At 37.4% G+C, this 21,113-nt stretch overlaps 1 protein-coding gene across 4 annotated transcripts in view; it reads left to right on the top strand.

Annotated features, from left to right (window-relative positions):
• The first annotated feature begins 1,369 nt into the window (after positions 1–1,369).
• The window catches only part of TBC1D8B (TBC1 domain family member 8B), a 92,192-nt gene continuing 72,448 nt past the window's right edge, over positions 1,370–21,113 (top strand). For 2 of the 4 annotated variants that reach the window (XM_017954139.3, XM_031660751.1), the window contains exons 1-4: positions 1,370–2,708; positions 16,947–17,057; positions 19,181–19,299; positions 20,283–20,508. In XM_017954139.3, the coding sequence (XP_017809628.1) occupies positions 2,579–2,708; positions 16,947–17,057; positions 19,181–19,299; positions 20,283–20,508 (586 nt within the window). In that variant the 5' untranslated portion in view covers positions 1,370–2,578. The remainder of the gene's footprint in view (positions 2,709–16,946; positions 17,058–19,180; positions 19,300–20,282; positions 20,509–21,113) is intronic. The other 2 variants (XM_009198059.4, XM_003918101.5) reach the window with 2 other exon arrangements.

Below are 21,113 nucleotides of genomic sequence, written 5' to 3'. Positions count from 1 at the left end.
AAGTCAGAAAACAAGAATGGAAGCAGACAGATGAGTTGGGAAGCTATATTATCATATGGCAGGAAAGTGTTGTGAGGCTAATCTAAAGCCATAGAAAAAGAAGTAGAGGAGTGTGTGTTTGTGTGTGTGTGTGTGAAAGAGAGACAGAGACAGAGAGACAGAGAGAGAGAGACTGACGGACCAATGGACTGACCGACCAAGTTCTTACCTTCAGTGTTTTGGTAATCAGTGGCCTTTGAACTAGGAAACCTAGTAGGAGAAACATCAACCAGGGGGAATATTGGAAAAATAAGTTTAGCTTTGAACATGTTGTATTTGAAGTAACTATGGACCATGTGTATAAGCAATATAGTGTCATGGTTCGTAATCAGACAAATCTAGGTTCAAATTCCAGCTTTGCCATTTATTTAGCTATATGATCTTAAGCAAATTACTTCTCTGAGCCTCCTTTCCTTCATTCGTAAAGTAAGCATGTAAAAATGTGTAAGCTTATTAATGAAAATTAAATGACATAATACATATACAGCACCAGTACAGCACCAGTACAGTACCAGCAATGCAGTGTGCAATCCCAGTCCTCCTTCCCCAAACAATTTATATTGACATTGAATAGAGTGGCACGCTCTGTTTTTTAAGGTGCTTCTAGGAAAATGCTTTTATTTGCAAGGGTGTGAAATAAGTTATGATCAAGCCAAAAATTTAGATCACATAAGCAATTTAATTAGAAAAAAATGTTTACATAATCGGTGAAATGTTTACTTACAAAAGTTGGAGCTCTCTAAATGCCCTGCTGTAAGCCAAAAGTGGGCCTGATCCTGTAACAGGGAGCATGTGGGAATACCTGGATGAAGTTGCAGAGTAAACAGGTAGAAAAACCATCCAGTTCTGGATAGCCTTTGACACACTGTAACCTTTAAGGTTATTGGAAAAGAATGTGGTTTGATGGGGAAGGAAGTAAAAAGAGGAAGGAAAAGTAAAAAGAATGGAAGACATCTCTCAACGTTTGTTACATTTACTGATCTTTCTCCAGGAAGAGAAGAAATTACCTCCCTTAGTACACATTCAAATTGCGAAGACTTTTCCCAAAGATACATTACAGTCTGGACTCCGAAAGGATTATCTCTTTCCAAACTGTCCAGATAGCTGCCTTGGGACTACTTACTGCCATTTAGTAGAAGAGAATCCCAGATTGCCCCTTTTCTCATTCACAAGAAAAATCCCTGCTTGGAGCACACGCCTGTCTCACTCGAGATGGCTCACATCTTGGAAGGTTACCCCAGAGACGCTCCTCCAGGGCAGAGTTCCTTGGCTTGGCATCTGCGTGTGCCCCACCCCATTTTTTTTTTTTTTTTTTTTTATCCACATGGCTTTGAGGCTGTGTTCTCAAAACAGCTTGCCAAGAGCCCCTTGCTTATACATTGCCTCCCAACTCCTTCCTCCCTCTAAACTTGTTTTCACTTTTAGTGCACTCTTTAATTCCGGTGGACTTAGTTATTGCAATAAATAAAAACATCTCTCAAATATTTCCTCACAGCGATATCATGCAAATTACTGACCTCATTCACCTTAGTGTTCAAACCGCTGCGCGTCATTGCCAAGATACAAAGAGGTAAAGGTTGCTCCCAAAGGGATTTTTTTTTCTTAAGAGTTTAAGAAAGAAAAAAAAATGCTCATAAATTGTTTAGGTTCCAAAATAGGAAGTTGGACAAGAGATTTTCTGTGGTTCATTACAGTAGTTTAATAAGTAGATAGGGGCGACAGTGAAGGAAAAGAGGGGTGCACGGAGTGAAGAAAATGCGTGGCTTCTGGAAATGTTATGTTCTTCCTATACAACCAAAAAGAGCTTAATCTAGGCATGAATTTTGGATTTAGAGAAGGAATTGTATCACTGACTGTGTGACCTTGGATAAGTTCCCTCACCCGACAGTGCTTTCCTTTATTAATGTGCAAAGCGGGGACGAATGTCTACTTCGCAAGACTGCTGTGAGCATTACGTGAGATCGCCTAAGTTTATTGTGAGAACTCATTAAGTGTTAGTTGTTGCTACTGCTGCTTCCTGGAATGAGCCGATATTCCAAAATTCCAGAAACTTTGTTTTCTACAGTTTAATGCCTTCGGCTGTAAAACGATAAAAAGAAGCAACACCTTTACACCTGGAACTCACTTATTTGAACCAAAAAAACGCTTTAAACTTCAGATAGGTAAAACACACTTAACTGGTGGCTGGGACCCGCTTTGAAAGCACCCCCACCCATTCTCACCCCAGTGTATTGTGGGAAGCGTAGTCCCATGTTCCAGTTGCGTGAGCACAGAAAAGCGCGTAGGAAACTACAACTCCCAAGAGGTAAAGAAGCGGGACTATTTCCCAGTCTGGCGGTAGCGCTGTGGGAGGGAATTGGCAATCTCTGTGCCTACGTGGGAGAGAAGGGAGGGTTGGGGGAAGTGTGGAAAACCTGAACCTGAGCTGCTGTCGCCTGAGGAAGATTTGGTAGGAGGAGAAGCAGAGGGGAAGAGACGGGTTGAGGGTGAGGCGAGGAGGGCATCTAGGTCACTGCTCCCGGGGGGCACAAAGTTCGCGATGTGGCTGAATCCTGAGGAAGTGCTTCTGAAAAATGCGCTGAAGCTGTGGCTGATGGAAAGGTCCAACGACTACTTCGTGCTGCAGCGGCGTCGGGGCTACGGGGAGGAAGGCGGAGGGGGGCTCACAGGTAAGCTGTGGCCACCCTACCTGCCTCTGGGCTGTCTTCGCTGTTACTTAAAAGGTGGCGAGGACAACAGTTACTCGTACCGGTTTCCCGATCCTAAATCGTGGGCGGAGGGACTGGGGTTCTTTTCCCGACACCACCTTTCCGCCACCACCTCCAAGTCCTGAGAATATCTCACTGGACGACGAGTTGCTCTTTGGTTGGGACAGGTGAAGGGAGGAGCGCGGTTCTTTCTGAGGCCAAGGAAGAAACGGGCACCTACCTTCTCGCTTCCCATGGGGGGAGGGGGACTGATGACGAGTGTTAGACCTAGACAGGTCGCATTTAGGCTGGTGACAGGGGCCAGTTCGCAGTTGTGAACTTAACTTTTCTCACAGAACCCATACTGATCATCAGCACCCTGGGGAGTTTAAGTGTATGGGGGATGGGATGGAGTGGGGACGCGGGGATGGTGCGGAGAAAGGGAGGCGCCCCATCACATCCTGAGAAATAGACATCAAAAGAAAGATTAGGGAGGAGGGAAAACTGGAGTCAGGGGAGGTGGAGGGGTAGGCTCAGAATTGCTGACCTCTCCCAATTTAGCATCTTTTACTTTGTCTCCAAGTTTTAAATCTTTGGGATTCCCTCTCAAAATCTGTTAACAATGTCGTAATAAATTAATCTCTTGAGTGTCTGGTGCTGCCCCTTCATTCAAAGCTGTGATTGTAAGCCAGACGGTAAGAGTTTAACTCTTCCTGTCTAACCCACCCTGACCCCAATTCTTAAAAACTGTTTTTTTGGCCAAATATTTAAAGTTTCCAAAGAATGTTATTTTGAGACCACTCATCTTGGGTAGGGACATTTAAAGTTTTGGACGTTGGGAAAACAAGAGCTCTTTTTCTAATCAATCTCTAATTTGGTATTGTGACCTTGAAGTGGTGGACCAGGCAGCGTGATGTAATGGAAAGAGGGAAGAGTCCTTTCCTTCCAAGAGTCCCCAAAAGATGGGACTGCATTTTAGTCCCATCCTACTCTCTTACTTGTTGGATGACATTCCTCAAATTCTTTCATTTACTCAACCTTAAGCACCTACTGTGTGCCACAAGGTTCACAAGATTCAGTTCCTTGGCTTTGCAGTGCTTATAATCTGGATAAGAAGGGTGGGATGGGCTAAGGGAAAAAGAAGACCAACTAGTAAACTAGGCAAGTTATAATTCATGGAGGAGATGACCTTGCTTTTTCTCTCTTGGAAAATGGTGCCTATCTCACAAAGTTGAGAGGATAAAACGAAAAATAATGGCAACAAATCAATGTATGTCGTTAAGATGGTGATAAACGTATGCTGTTATTTCGTTTTCAAGCCACTCCCAGGGTGCAAAGAATTCTGAGGTTCTACAGGACATTTTTTAAAATTTTGCTAGACCTATTAATCTTACCCAACTTCTAAAAAGGCCCTCTTGAAGATATGGCAACAAAAATTGCCCTGTTAAATGTGACATTTTGTCATTTTCTAATTTTTAAAAATTACAAATGCTATTTTACAGAAGAGTCTTTCCATTTAGTAGATGCAGATATTTTTCAGATCAAAATTTTAGAATCGATGTTCATAATTACCCAGTGACATAAATTATTCTCTTGAGTCCATTGAGAATAGTTTAGGAAATATTTAAAATATATTTCAGCCTGGGCACGGTGGTTTAGGCCTGTAATTCCAGCACTTTGGGAGGCTGAGGCAGGTGGATCGCTTGAGACCAGGAGTTCAAGACCAGCCTGGACAACATGACAAAACCCATCTCTACAAAAAAGACTAAAATTAGCTGGCCATGTGGCCCTAGCTACTGGAGAGACGGAAGTGAGAGGATGGCTTGAGCCTGGGAGATCAAGGCTACAGGGCCACTGCACTCCAGCCTGGACAACAGAGGGAGACTCTTCTCAAAAAAAAAAAAAATAGATTTTATATCCTGTGTTACAGCCTCAGGAATAGTCTTATAATTTATTTTTGTTCCTCATAATAAAACTGTGCTCCTTTAAGTAGGTAAATCAAATTCTTGAAAATGTAATCACTGTAATGTAGTATTACATGGTTTTTAAACTTGTTGCAAGTTTCCTTTAAACAATCACTCCTTGTTTTCTGTGTTTGATTTTTTCATTTGACATGCTTTTTTTTTTTTGAGGCAGAGTCTCTCACTCTGTCGCCCAGGCTGGAGGGCAGTGATAGAGACGTGATTATAGCTCACAGCAGCGTGGAACTCCTAGGCTCAAGTGATCTTCCCACCTCAGCCTCTGGGGTAGCTAGGACTTCAGGTACAAGCCACTAAACCTGGGTAATTTAATTTTTTTTTTTTTTTAAGAGACAGGCTGTGTTGCCCAGGCACGGTCTTGAGCTCCTGGCCTTAGGATCCTCCCACCTTGGTCTCCCAAATGACTGGGATTGGGATTACAGGAATGAGCCACCTCACCCAGCTTGACATGCTTTCTTCTTAAAGCGTGGACCAACTGCACTAGTTTACCTCTATCCTGCCCACTCCATTTACTAGTTCCCATAGTCTAGAATAAGAGGAATTTGTCTGAAGAAATAAACTAAGATTTCTACCACATATATATGTTGTGACTAGTGATATCCCCATTCATTTAGTGGTCAGTTTATATCTCTTCATGATTATTTTACCTGTGGTATTGACAAGGTGCTTGAAATTACCACATGAGAGCTACCACTGTAATTCCATGTAAATTAAACAAAATGGATCAGAAAGGAACAAAGAGGTGCTTTTAAGGTTCATTTGGTTCTTTTTTGTCCAGAGCAAAAGTGTGTGCTGATTTTCCTGACTGCTCAATTACAGTATTCTTACTTAAAATCATGAAGCCAAAAGCTTTGTTGTGCTTTACCACAAATCCACATTTGGATTAGCTCTCACAGGAGCTTAACTGTGTGCCAGCATAAGTTTGCCTCTGTCCATTTTGTTTGCTAAAATCCAGTGTTACGTGCTATCCCTTTAAAAGATTAGTTTGCATTTTGTTTAATGAAGAAATGATAATGATCATCTAGAAATGTTAATGGTTATACTTTAAGATTTCATTTCTTTGCCATATGATAATTGGCGGTAATCACCAGCAATGTAGTGACTTTAAGTGTGAACTTGATAAAGTTAGTTGACTCCATTTTTTTTCTAATAATGGAATAGCAGCCACAGAGAACCCAAGGATTATTAAAACAAGAGATGAGTTTTGAAGTTAGAATTCTGAGGTACCTCTTTTAAATTTTTGAAATACTTCCAGTGGATATCTGATAGATTACTGACCATTTGCCTAACTTTATCTTACTTAATTGTTCTGGCTCACAGCAAGATGGAATATCTTGTGGAAATTTTTGTTATACATAAGCTGTTTTATAGATAAAGCGATTTTCCTTCATTTAGAGAAATAATTTACTCTTCTGGATTTTACGGTCCCCTTATGTTATCTCTTGCTTCTCCCAGCTAATAATGACTCTTCTGTGGCACCTACATTTAGCACCTGGTTTTATAGAGTTAAAACTAACTTATGAATATTTGTCTTATTAAGCACAAATCAATTTGCTTTGCTTGGCAGATGGGAACTACTACATGAATGGAGCTATGGGGCTACGTTCTACTAAGTACTCTAGTATATGGGATTTAGGAAGGTCTGCCAATCAGGAAGCCTTCATATAGGTAGTTTTTAAAGAGTATTTTACTTTTGAATTTTCCATATCTGAATAGTGTAAGCAGGTTCTTGGGTGTTAGATTGATAAGCTCCCTCAGTAGACCTTTTTTGTGTGGTATAGAACAAAGCTAGGAAGTAACACTTATTAAAATGGAGAATTTTTAGATATTCTGTTTATTTCCCTTTTCGTCTTGGTACCATTACTTTGAAATTAAATCATCTGTAAAAACCAGAATATGATAATGTTTGAAGTAAGCTTTTCATTTTATATTCACATAGACTTCGCAAATCACTGTATAAACAATTTGTCATAAACACATACATAATAAACAATAAGGTAGCCTTATAAAAACCTCTTAATGACCATCCCTTGAAAATATAAAGCTTCTTTCCCCTATTTCCTTACCCCAGACTCAAGGAGTCCAACTCTGAAAATGTTCGCCTTAGATATTTATTAGCAAAATATCCCTGCATTTCATGATAACAAATTTTGGCCTTCTAAGTACCTGTTTACTAAGACGAAGGTGCCCAAATGGTAAGCATGACATTTCATTTAAGGTAAGGAAAGATCTACCGCCCGCCATACACACACACACACACACACACACACAAAATTAATAAGTTAACATTTTGGCTTATTAAAAAGAAAATCCCATGGGGCAACCCCTAGAGGGGACAGATCACGCTATGTGCTCCCATCTCTTTCTGGAACATCTTGGTCCCTGTGAAATCAAGTTAAAAATTACTTTTAAAGACCTCTGAATGAGAAAGAGCAACTTTGTAGGAGGTTTTGAGTAATGAAGGATGATCAGTGTTACCCCTCACCTTTTTTTTAAAAAGTAGTGGAAAGATTATTGACTGCATACCTAAGTAGAAAACTAATATTTGCTACCAAGTAGATTTCATTCTAATGAAAAAAAAAAAAAAAAGACTGAAAAGTCATGACATTGACCATCCTTTATATCTCAAAATCTCCTGCAAGGCTGCCCTTTCTTATTCAAAAGGTCTTTAAAGGTAATTTTTTACTTGATTTCAGAGAACAAAATGTTCCAGGGAGGGAGAGGAATACAGTGTGATTTGCCCTCCCTAGGTATTGTCCTATGGGATTAAAAAATAAAAATAAAAAATAAATAAACCAGGCTGGGCATGGTGGCTCACGCCCGTAATCCCAATACTTTGGAAGGCCAAGGCAGGTAGATCATTTGAGGTCAGGAGTTTGAAACCAACCTGGCCAACATGGTGAAACCCTGTTCCTACTAAAAATATAAAAATTAGCCGGGTTTGGTGGTGGGTGCCTGTAGTCCCAGCTACTGGTGAGGCTAAGGCAGGAGAATCACTTGAACCCAGGAGGTGGAGGCTGCAGTGAGCCAAGATGGTGCTGTTGCACTCCAGCCTGGGTGACACAGAGAGACTGCATCTCCAAAATAATAATAATAAAAAATAAATAAACCAACTACAAGCCAAAATCCACAAATATATGAATATACCACCAAGTTCAGTGATTCCACTTGCCCCGTTAACCCTGCTTCTTTTATCTTCCTTGATTTTTTGATAGTTTTATGTCTCTATTCAGCTATAATTATTTTATAAAGGCTTAGTTTCCTCATCTGTAAAATGGGGATAAAACTTGTCTTCTCTACCTCACAGCATTTTTTATGTGAGTCAAATGAGTTTTGAAACTTGTGAGCAACTATACAAATACTTGACATTTATCTATTAATGAAAGAGAGAGATGTTAAAATGCCATTTTCTGGGCCTGAAGACCAAAGGGGGCTATATATTTATGCCCTTTTCCCTAGTAATTACTTTCCCCATGTTGAATATATAAATTGATTTGGAGTGGTAACATGGATTATATCTGATATGCAATGATGTCACTACAGAAACAAAACACTGATAGTTACTAATTGAAGAATTTGGGCATGATAGTGATTATGCATTTATGGTTTATAATCAGAATAATGTACAATAATTAGAATAACTTATCAGGACATCATTTCCTTTTGATGTCTCATCGCCCAAAACCTAGAAGTTCTCAAACAGTGCTTCCACAGATATCAGCATCACTTGTCTTGCTGAGTAGTGATAAAGAGTACATATAACACCGGTTACCTTAGTGGTATTTTTCAAAACAATACTTAAAAAAGAAATAATTATTCAACTAGTGAAAACTCATGCTGTTTGTGAACAATTGTGGAAGGCTTATGGCTATAAGGTAAGCTAAAAATAAAAAATAAAAAGCAGTCAGGCGTGGTGGTGCACACCTGTAGTCCCAGCTACTTAGGAGGCTGGAGTGGGGTGGAGGATTGCTTGAGTCCAGGAGTTTGAGGCCAGCCTAGGCAATATAGTGAGATAAAAAATATTTTAAAAAGTAAAAGGCATAACAATGTTTGCCACATTGCTCTACAGCTATGACAGATTTTATATTGCCTTTATGATAGAACGTTTGCCCAGTTTTCCACCTTTTGCTACTGTTATGTAACCACAAAAGGTAAAAGTAAATCCTAAATGTGATGGTATACAATACTTTAATTCAACAGATATTTACTGAGTGCCTTTTAAAAACCAAGCACTGTTTTAAGTGCTGGAGATAAAGCAATGAAAAAAAAAAAACAAAGTCCCTACTCTCATGGGGCTAATACTGTGCAGTTGGGGGAGGCAAATAAACAAATAATACATTATATGACTGGTGCTGATAAGCAATATGAAGAAAAATAAAGTAAGGTATCATGATAGAGAGGGGAGGAGATTGGTATATTAGAGAAACTGGTCTGGGAAGGCCTTTTAGGGTGACCTATGAGCAGAGACTGGTGGTACTAGAGTATATGAGCCAAACAAGTATTTGGGAACAGAGTGAATACATATAATTTTTTCTAGGAGTTTTTCTGTGAAGGGAAACAAAGAAATAGGGTGGTAGCTGGCCCTTGTCGTGGGTGTTGAGTATACAATGGTGACTAAGACAGGAATAGTTCTGGCCGGGTGCAGTGGCTCACGCCTGTAATCCCAGCGCTTTGGGAGGCCGAGGCAGGTGGATCACCTGAGGTCAGGAGTTCGAGACCAGCCTGGCCAACATGGTGAAACCCCATCTCTACAAAAAATACAAAAATTAGCTGGGCATGGTGGCACGCACCTGTAATCCCAGTTACTTGGGAGGCTGAGGCAGGAGAATCACTTGAACCCACGAGGTGGAGGTTGCAGTGAGTCGAGATCACGCCACTGTACCAGCCTTGGTGACAAGAGTGAGACTCCATCTCAAAAAAATAAAATAAAATAAAAGAAGACAGAAATAGTTCCAACCCTTACAGAGTTTATAATGTGATGGGTCAGACAGTTGATAAATATGTAAGCAAACAAATACAATTGCTAGTGTAGTCAGTACTAATAACAGCCTTGTTCTGTTGGCTTAGAAATCTCCATAATGCAGGGAAACCCCCAAAGCAATTTTCCAAGGCCAGCTGTCTTGTAAAGTATGCTTATCTGAAGTCCTATTAAAGATACAAATATTTCCTAAAAGCAGTGATTAATAATAGGTGGTGTACTGGTGGCAAAGTTCCAGTGTGGCATCTGTGAAGCATCTTGCCAAAAACCAGTTTGGGGTGTTTTCAAATTAAATCATCTATCTATGAGCACTAACAATATCTGAGAGGTGGTTTGGTAGAAGTGGGGGTGGGATGTTCTAAGTGGAAAGAATAATGTGATAGTGCAAAAGCAAAAGATAACAGTTGTTGGGGACACAGCAAATATTCTAGATTCATTTACGTGGAGTTGAAAATATGAGACTTAATATATAATGCACTTAGCGACTAGAAAAAGGTTATTGAAGAGCAATGTCTTAATCTATACCAGAGGAAAACCCATAGAGAATTAAAGGCACCTAAGAATTAAACCTTTGTTTTTTGTGTCCACTGTTCTTTCAGTGGACATAAAATAGCCTATGTATAACAAAAATTTCCACAAGACATTCCATCCTGCTGTGAGCCAGAACAATTAAGTAAGATAAAATTAGGCAAATAGTCAGTAATCTATCAGATATCCACTAGAAGTGTTTCAACTCATAAGCCAAATAAATTAACATTTTGGCTTATTAAAAAGAAAATAACATAGGGCAACCCCTAGAGAGGGCAGATCACACTGTGTGCTCCCCTCCCTCCCTGGAACATCTTGGTGCCTGTGAAATCAAGTAAAAAATTACTTTTAAACATCTCTGAATGAGAAAGGGCAACCTTGTAGGAGGTTTTGAAAAATGAAGGATGATCAGTGTTAACCCCCTCCCCCCTTTTTTGGTAGCAGTAGAAAGATTATTGACTGCATACCTAAGTAGAAAACGAATATTTCCTGTCAAGTATATTTCATTCTAATGGGGGGGGAAAAAAAAAAAAGACTGAAAAGTCATGACATTGGCCATACTTTATTTCTCAAAATCTCTTACAAGGCTGCCCTTTCTTGTGCAAAGAGATCTTTAAAGGTAATTTTTTGCTTGATTTCAGAGAATAAAATGTTCCAGGGAGGGAGGGAGAGGAATACACAGTGCGACTTGCCCCTTTTTTTCCCCTCCCTTACTACACTATAAAGAAGTGAAGTTTTAAAACAAGGTATAGGGCCGGGCATGGTGGCCCATGCCTGTAATCTCAGCACTTTGGGAGGCCAAGGCAGGAGAATTGCTTGAGCCCAGGAGTTGGAGACCAGCCTCAGCCACATAGTAAGACCTTATGTCTACAAAACATAAACAAAATTAGCAGGACATGGTGGTGTGTGCCTGTAGTCCCAGCTATATGGAAGGCTAGGGTGGTGGGAGATTGTTTCAGCCAGGGATGTGGAGGCTCCAGCGAGCTGAGATTGCATCACTACATTCCAGGCAGGGCGACAGAATGAGACCTTGTCTCAAAATAAACACATAAAATGAGGTGTAATCACATTTTCTGATTATTATTATAGTATTAGTTGCTCTCTTGTTTTAAACTAACCAAAATGATGGGCCTGGTTTAGTTCTTCTAAATAATGTTTAAAAGTACTACACTGTATACCAGTTTATTCATTTGCTATCATACTTGCTTTCTGCTTTGTACCTAGAAATTCAGGTGTTGCAATTTCTTTGCTTTTCTGAGGGTTACTCTTTTTGTGCATTGGTGCATAGGTCTTGAAGAGTAAGAAGTGGCTGTAAATATAGTACCAATTCTCATATTTTTCTGTGTCTCAATCTTTAGAAATGTAGCTGGGTTTGATTAATAATTCATCTATTCTTTTTTTCCCACAAGGCATTGTAATCTGTTGTTTGTTATATCAATTGCTTCCCTAAAAAATTCTAAATCCTTTAATGAAAAAAGGATTTCAGTTAGGGAAGGAAATGAGTGTGTGTGTGTGTGTGTGTGTGTGTGTGTGTGTGTGTGTATTCAGTTTTCAAGTAAGTGCCTTTAAAAGAATTCAGGGAGAGGGAAAACAGGACCAAAGAAGAATTATTTTTATTAACTGTTTTCCAAAGCTCTTAATGTAAAGTTGACAGCTTTCAAAATGCCAGCTGTGGCTATTGAATTATTCCAAAATAAGCATTCATAGTGTCATTTTAAGGACTTAGATCTGGTAGCAAAGTAATAGAATCAGGAAAATCCACAAACTGTATTGAGTACACTACCTTCTCTTATTTGAATATATTTCCTACTAAGTGTATTGGCAGTTTACTAATTAGTTTATTAACATATAATGAAGCTAAGTTCAGTAAAGGTGTACTTGTTTGACTTTGTAAGCATGACAACTTATGACAAGATAAAGAATCCACTGTAAGGTTCCAGTAATCATTACCATGGAAAAAAATTATAATTGAACAGTTTACTTAGAATGGAAATAAATCTTGTTTGTAATTAGGAAGTTCATTACATGACTCTTCTGCAGCTAGAGCAGTATTCACTTACACAGTGCCCTCAATCCAGTTTACAAACAGAAAGAGCCACTTGTCAAACTAAAGGACACTTTAGTTTGTGTACTAAACTAGCACATTGATAATGAGTACCATTTTCAAGCTGTGACTGTTTTACTGGTCTTTCCTCTGGCACTCAGCCCATTGCCCTGTTTATCATTACCATTGACCTAATGCAAAAAAAGAAATTTTTATAAAATTTGCAGGTGTCTAAATATTGGAAGGGGCAATTAATGCCATAGATCAGTGTTCTCAATATTGGCCACATGTTAGATTCAAATGAGGACCTTTTATTTTTATTTATTTATTTATTCATTCATTCATTCATTCATTCATTTACTTTTGAGATGAGTCTCACTCTGTTGCCCAGGCGGGAGTGCAGTGCACAATCTTGGCTCACTCCGAGTGGTGCAACCTCCGCCTCCCAGCTTTAAGTGACTTTCCTACCTCAACCTTCTGAGTAGCTGGGATTACAGGCACCCGCCACCATGCCCAGCTAATTTTTGTATTTTTAATAGAGACAGGGCTTCACCATATTGGTCAGGCTGGTCTCAAACTCCTGACCTCAGGTGATTCACCCGCCTCGGCCTCCCAAAGTGCTGGGATTACAGGCATGAGTCACCAAGCTCAGCCTCTGAGGACCTTTTAAAATAAACTAAAAGATACTGGATTATTCATGGATGAAATGATACAAGTCTACAATTTACTTTAAAATACTCCAGGAGGGAGTATTTAGAACCCAGAAATTGGTACATATTAATTTCTGAATGACTTGCAGGGACTTGATGATGATTACAGCTTAATGAGCTGGAAGAGTTCCCCAAGTGACTACAAATGTAGTCTAGCACTAGCTTCCAAATTATTTGTTGCATAGTTTTATACTAACTGCCTGATTTCATACTTACAAAAACTGAGCAATTTTCTTTCTACATAGTACAAGGCGCTTATAATCTTGTGAACATTTCTGCTGCCAAATGTGACCTTTCTTGCCAGTGACTTTGACTACTCTTCTCACATCCACATAGCCACCGTTAATCTTTTTTTTTTTTTCTTTTTTTTTTTTTTTTAATTTATTTATTATTATTATATTGTAAGTTGTAGGGTACATGTGCATAACGTGCAGGTTTGTTACATATGTATACTTGTGCCTTGTTGGTGTGCTGCACCCATCAACTCGTCATTTACATCAGGTATAACTCCCAATGCAATCCCTCCCCCCTCCCCCCTCCCCATGATAGGCCCCGGTGTGTGATGTTCCCCTTCCCGAGTCCAAGTGATCTCATTGTTCAGTTCCCACCTATGAGTGAGAACATGCGGTGTTTGGTTTTCTGTTCTTGTGATAGTTTGCTAAGAATGATGGATTCCAGCTGCATCCATGTCCCTACAAAGGACACAAACTCATCCTTTTTGATGGCTGCATAGTATTCCATGGTGTATATGTGCCACATTTTCTTAATCCAATCTGTCACTGATGGACATTTGGGTTGATTCCAAGTCTTTGCTATTGTGAATAGTGCTGCAATAAACATACGTGTGCATGTGTCTTTAGAGCAGCATAATTTATAATCCTTTGGGTATATACCCAGTAATGGGATGGCTGGGTCATATGGTACATCTAGTTCTAGATCCTTGAGGAATCGCCATACTGTTTTCCATAATGGTTGAACTAGTTTACAATCCCACCAACAGTGTAAAAGTGTTCCTATTTCTCCACATCCTCTCCAGCACCTGTTGTTTCCTGACTTTTTAATGATCGCCATTCTAACTGGTGTGAGATGGTATCTCATTGTGGTTTTGATTTGCATTTCTCTGATGGCCAGTGATGATGAGCATTTTTTCATGTGTTTGTTGGCTGTATGAATGTCTTCTTTTGAGAAATGTCTATTCATATCCTTTGCCCACTTTTTGATGGGGTTGTTTGTTTTTTTCTTGTAAATTTGTTTGAGTTCTTTGTAGGTTCTGGATATTAGCCCTTTGTCAGATGAGTAGATTGCAAAAATTTTCTCCCATTCTCACATCCACATAGCCACCGTTAATCTTTAAACAGTATCTTCAAAAAGATAGTTATCTTTTATCTTTATCTGTTATCTGCTAAAGCTATCCTGTATTCAATAAAGTGCATTCATTTGAAATTGTAATTCCTTTATTTTGACAAATTTGACAAGTTATGTTTATTTATATATACACACACTTATGTACTTAATTCTGTTTTTCAATATAGAGATAGCTCTTTTGGTTGTCTTTTGCAAGTACTCTTTTATCCTTTTTTTGAGTATTTTCACATTCCTAGCTTCAAATTGAAAACGTTCTCCTCTTCTCCATTTCCTGAGTAATTTTAATCACATAGTTCTAAAGACACCATCTGCATATTTTAGCTCTACTTTTCTTCCTTTTTACTTTACGAAATCTCCAATTTCTCATAGTCACTATTTCAATGCTAAAAGTGATAGAATTATTTTCCCTTTTATCCCCAAACCTATCAGTAATTCCCTCCTCAATTAGTTGAAGCATAATTATTTCCTGTTTCCCTCATCCTCATTCCCATTGTCTTTTCCCCAATACTTTCTCTTTCATAATATTTGTCAGTTTTCTCATTTCTATTTTTTAAAAACTTCAGTTCATACCCTAACTTTTTTTCATATCAGATAATTTCTTACCTCTGTAATCTGCACATACTGCCATTGCCAAAATCTTCTTTCTTGAACTTTGCCCTCACTATCAAAATCCTCTGAAAATTGCTAATTGATACTATGCTGCATTTGTGACCCCTATTTTTACTTTTTATCAATTCCTGTATCTACTCTTCTACCCTTTCCTTTCAGCTAAGCCAAATTTCTCTTTATGTCTTTGTCTTATCTCCTGTTCTTCTAATTTACCTCCTTCCATGCATGTAACTTCCTAACATGATAGGAAGTGATGTGAGGCAGATGTGAGCATCTGCCAACCTATCTGTATTCTCATTCAAACCTTGCTTAAAATCTTAATTCTTTTTAAGTGGATAAAAATAGGAAGAGAGCCAAAAGCCTGGTTTATAATTGATTTAAATTTTTCTTAAAAATCTGTATTCTAAATTAAAGGCAAATGCCTCATAAAGCAAAACCAACACTCAACCAATCAGAGCTTCCAGAAAAGGAAGGTAAATTTTTATATTTCAGCCATCCCATTGTTATAGTTAAATCAACAAACTATATCCTTATTGTGCAGCAATATGTTGAAAGTTATGGATATAAACACAGAGATAGAAGACATGGTTATTTTCCTCAGAGGACAAATAATCTGGATAAAGAGACAAAAATTATATACATGAAGCTCTTAGAAAGTAGTTATAATAACCAGCCTAATATATACTAGGTTGTGTAGTACAGGTTGAACATCACTAATCTGAAAATGAAAAATCTGAAATGTTCCAAAATCCAAAACATTGATTGCTGACATGATGCCGCAAATGGGAAATTTCCACACCTGACCTCATGTGACAGGTTGCAGTCAAAATGCAGTCAAAACTCGTGCATAAAATTATTTAAAATATTGTATAAAATTATCTTCTGGCTATATGTATAAGGTATATATGAAACAAATAAGTTTCGTGTTCAGACCTGGGTCTCATCCCCAAGATATCTTGGTATGTGTACGCACTTAATCCAAAACCTGAAAAAATCTGAAATCTGAAACACTTCTGGTCCCAAGCATTTCATATAAGGGATACTCAACCTGTATAGACCTAAGTCCTATGAATATTCAGAGAAAAGGGAAATTATTATTGCTTGGGATTGCCAGTGAGGATTTCACAGGGGAAGTGGGTCTTGAAGAAAATGTAGGATTCAGATTAGCTGGACTGGGCTAGACGACTCTCATTAGGATTTCTTTTTTTTTTCTTCATTAGCATTTCTAGGTAAAATGATAATTGCTTAGCAAAGACCCTATGGGAGAAATTAGCTGGTTGTTTAAGAAAACAGTGAACTTTGTTCTAGGAAATATAATTAGATTATTAAACTGGAACTAATTGATCAAGAGCCTTGAATTCCTAATTGAGGAATTAAGAATTGTTGAAAAGAAAATCCCTGTACAGAAGCATTTTATTTAATCAAGGTTTTATCTTGTTTAAATATCTAAGATTTTCTTAAATAATAATAGTATTAGCTAATATTGGGTGTTTTACTGTGTGCTAAGCATTGCTCTAAGTGTGTTAAATGTGACAACTCATTTAATCTTTACAAAAGCCCTTTGTAGTAAGATCTGTTTTAATCTTATTTTACAAATGAGGATGCAGAAAGGGTAAGTACTTTAACTTGCTCAAGTTGACACAAGCAAGTGACAGAGCCAGAATTTAAATCCAGTTAGTCTATAGTACTAGATTCTACATTCTTATCTAATATACATACAACCTTATGAACGAGATACCTAAGTGCTGCAGATACATTTTGAGATTTGGACAATTGAAGCTGACTTAACTCTTTTATTGAAAGATAATTTTCTCAGATACTACTCACATTGGCATACTGTAATCTCTCTTTATCCCAAATATATTTTTTCTTTAAGAAAAACCACTATAAGGACTCTTTGGACTAGAAAAGTTTTAAAATAAATTTATTAGCTTGTTATATGAAGTGATACAGATTTGATTTATCTCTTGTAAAGTCCTTATTTCAACAATCTTCCTATTACAACAGGGCTTCTGGTTGGGACTCTTGATTCAGTCTTAGACTCTACTGCTAAAGTAGCTCCATTTCGCATCCTACACCAGACGCCAGATTCTCAAGTTTACTTGTCAATTGCATGTGGTGAGTATGATTTTTAAAACATAATTCAAATTAAATAAGGGTACTACAAAGCTGAGTATTCATATTTATTTATACGCTGTAGTTGCTTTGAGATTTAAAAACAAATTAAATGTGTAACTTTACTTTGAAAGAATAGCAAGACCTTTGTTTATTTTTAAAGGATATGGGTTATTAGGTTGTTTTTTTTTTTTAATACATTGGTGTGAGGGACCTGAAGCATGTGGTCTAGCAGGGCTGATTCTGAACAGATTTTGGTCAGTGTTACTGCTACATAACTTCTTTCTTCAACTTCTGCTTTATCCAACTACTGGGAAGATGGGAACTTCTCCATGAAATAAATTGTTTCATTACGAATAACTCCAATGAGAAGAATCTGAAGTTATCTGTGAACCCAAAACATAAAGGTTGACTCCTAAGGAAGTATAAGCCTGGAAAATTAAACCTTTTTTATTCACTCCCACCTTCTCAGAAAAAGCATCATATCCTTGAAATATGAAGGAGTGTCTTACAGTTAATGCTACATATTCATTCATGCCAGGGTGGTTCAGATGCTTCAACATATATATTATGGGTAGAAAAGGAATTAGGATAATACTTTCTAATAAAGCAAGTCAAAATAAATTTTTAAAAAGCTGCATTGACAGTTTCTTACTTCCTTTTATGATGCAATTATAATGTTGGTCTAAATTAGAATCCCAGATTTCTAGCCCTTTTGCTATTGAAAAACTGCCTTTCTTCTTATCCCCCTCTCTTCTAAAGTAGATATATTATACTTTTTAAAACAGAACAAAAGCACATGAGTTTCTGGAGCATTCATATGTGTGAACATATAGCATACAATTAGTTTTTTAGGATGTGTGGCTTGTCTTTTATATTTCCCCCTAAATTTGTTTTAGTGTTGCCCGTGAGTCTTTCCTCCTGGCCCTCTTAAATTGAATGTCGTTTAACCTAAATGAGGTTGACATTGTACCTGCTGACATCACAAGAATTCTGTAACCTCAACTCTAAATCTAGTTAGTAAAAATTTTTTTTTTTTTTTTAAAAAAAGGCCTTTCTACTTAAAAAAAAAAAAAAGGATGATTGTATAACTTATTTCCCCAAATTAACCTGATGCAGAAATAGTGGAATTACCTACTAATGAAGCTTCCTTATACCAAAAGAATCAAACTTAAAGCCTTAACATTTCCCCCATGGCTTTTATTTGTGGTTCATTAAAGACAGTTATTACTCTTGGTATGGTGACTTAGTAACATGAATGAAATTCTGATTGAATTGTAGGAAATAGACCATTTGCAATGTCAACAAATTTTTTAATATGCCGGTCTCCATATATTATAAAATATACTAAAAAGTCAGCATATTTATTTTGGATATTTATATAATACACAGTGCTGAGAAGACTTTAATGGTATGTGAGTGATAGGAGGAGATTGATAAATACTGAAATATTCTTCAAGCCAAAGCAACTAGGGCTAATAATGTTTAACCTCACCCTCTGCAAACCTCCTAATGCTGATTCAGCGGGTCACATGGATTTAACCTTGCTACAGAATTTTTAACCTCCTTTATGACATTTCTATAAGTTTACTAGGTCTTTTGATCAATGGGGTGGCTCTGAGCAAAGGTTTCATGGCTTCTGAAATAAGTAGAGTGGTCACAGTTGAGATCTACATTTACTTAGCATGCATAGGACTGTCACATACATGCTGTTTTCAGCCACACATATTATAGACACAGTACTAACTGCATTATTTGTAGACCAAGGATTGAATTGTGCATTATGTATTTTCTGGTACTCTACATATTTTCTTAAAAGATACTGGTTATTCTTTAGGCACCAGTTACTAGCATCTTGTTTTCAGAATTTTATATATTTTCTCATGAGCTGGATTTACTTTACTCCCCTTTCATTAAATGTTTTATTCTTTCTATTTATGAGAAATACTGTTCATGCCCACATACAGGGATAAAGTAGAGAATAAATGTAATTATTTTACTCCTTTATGACCGTCAATTTTTAAAGTGAAAATGTTATTTCTTTTTAAACTAAGCTTTTAAATAACAAGAGCAGTTTTGTTGTGGAGTTTTCCTTGAGTGTTTTATTTTCTTGTGTTATTAATCAGGAGCCAACAGAGAAGAAATAACCAAGCATTGGGATTGGTTGGAACAAAATATTATGAAGACCTTATCTGTATTTGATTCAAATGAAGATATTACTAATTTTGTACAAGGAAAAATAAGAGTAAGTGGCATGGATATAGCTCGTAGATGGAGTACCAAAATCTTTGACTCTCGTATATGAGGATCAAAGTTTGCATGGAAGGTCATTGTTTCACTGGCACCTTTCAGGATTGGTAGAAACAAACATATGAATTTCAGAATCAGTGTGCTAAAGAAAACTGTAAAGTCTTTTAGCACAGGGGAAGATTGATAGATATTGAAATATTCTCTAAAACATACTGGTTATTCTTTAGGTACCAATTACTGACATATTGTTTTTGGAATTTTATATATTTTCTGATGAGCTGGATTTACTATTTCCCCTTTCATTAAATGTTTGTCTTTGGCGCCCTTGTGAGTACTCTTAGGGGCATTTTTATTTCAATATCTCTTGAGTTTTGAGTTGAATAAACCATTTGTTCATTCAAACAAATATATTTAGCACCTGTATTTGTAGTAGCTCCTTGTGAGGCATTCAGAAAAAAACCTAAGTACACAACTGAAGAAAATATGCTTACCTCTGTCCTAAGAGAATTATCTATATACATACATATGACATGTGTACCTATATAGATATATACAGTCATCCCTCGGTATCCATGGGGATTGGTTCTGGCCCCTGCTGTAGATATCAAAATTCACAGATGCTCAAGTCTCCTAATATAAAAGGACAGAGTATTGGCATATAACCTATGCACATCTGCCTATATACCTAAAGTCATCTCTAGACTACTCATTCCTAATACAATGCCTATGCATCACTTCATTTGAGTGAACTCTGCATAGTCCTCGGTGCATGGCAAATTCAAGTTTCGCTTTTTGGAACTTTGTAGAATTTTTTTCCCAAATATTTTCAATACCTGGCTGGTTGAATCCATGGGTGAAGAACCCGTGGATATGGAAGGATGACTGTACAGTTGTATTCAATCAACTATTTGAATGTATGAAATATATTTTTGTTGGTAAGTGATGATGAATTTTCGGAAAATATTTTGTCTCCTTTAGGGATTAATTGCTGAAGAGGGAAAACATTGTTTTGCAAAAGAAGATGATCCTGAGAAATTTCGAGAAGCCCTTTTGAAATTTGAAAAATGTTTTGGTTTACCAGAGAAGGAGAAGTTAGTGACCTATTATTCATGCAGTTATTGGAAAGGACGGGTTCCTTGTCAGGGCTGGCTTTATCTTAGCACCAACTTTCTGAGCTTCTATTCTTTTTTGTTGGGATCAGAAAGTAAGTGGTTTCTATTGCTTACTATGGCCTTGAATTTGCTCTCTGACCTATCAACTCTAATGATGTTAGGTTGTAAATAAAATAATAGGATTGATATTAAAGGTAATTAAACTGTATAATAAAAGTTTATTTCATCTAGGGAAAGAACACTTTTAAGACTGGTTGCTTAACATAAAACCTTTAGAAGTATATATAGAATGCCTTGCATATCGTGGGAAGTGAGTCAGTATTAAATGATGATGATGATCTGGCATATGACTGCTTTAAATTCCTTGTTATAAACTACCTACTTGCTTTAGTCTGTGTTTTAATCTGTTTTAAACACACAGTTTAAATATAGTGGCCATAGTACCTAATGACCCACATCTCACTTTGTAGCCACAAAGAAGAATCAAACAGTACTATTTATAGCATACATACAAACAGCTTTTACATTGGTAGTTATACAATTATGTAATTATATAAATAAATAGATTTAAATATCAAATCAGAATCATTCTCACCACAAACAAACAAACAGTGACTCATGCCTATAATCCTAGCACTTTGGGAGGCCAAGGCAGGAGGGTCAGTTGAGCCCAGGAGTTCAAGATGAACCTGGGCAA

This window comes from Papio anubis, chromosome X (genome assembly GCF_008728515.1).
Source record: "Papio anubis isolate 15944 chromosome X, Panubis1.0, whole genome shotgun sequence".
NCBI classification, from domain to species: Eukaryota; Metazoa; Chordata; class Mammalia; order Primates; family Cercopithecidae; genus Papio; species Papio anubis.
Note: the sequence above shows the minus strand (reverse complement) of the source record. Positions and strands in the feature narration are given on the sequence as shown.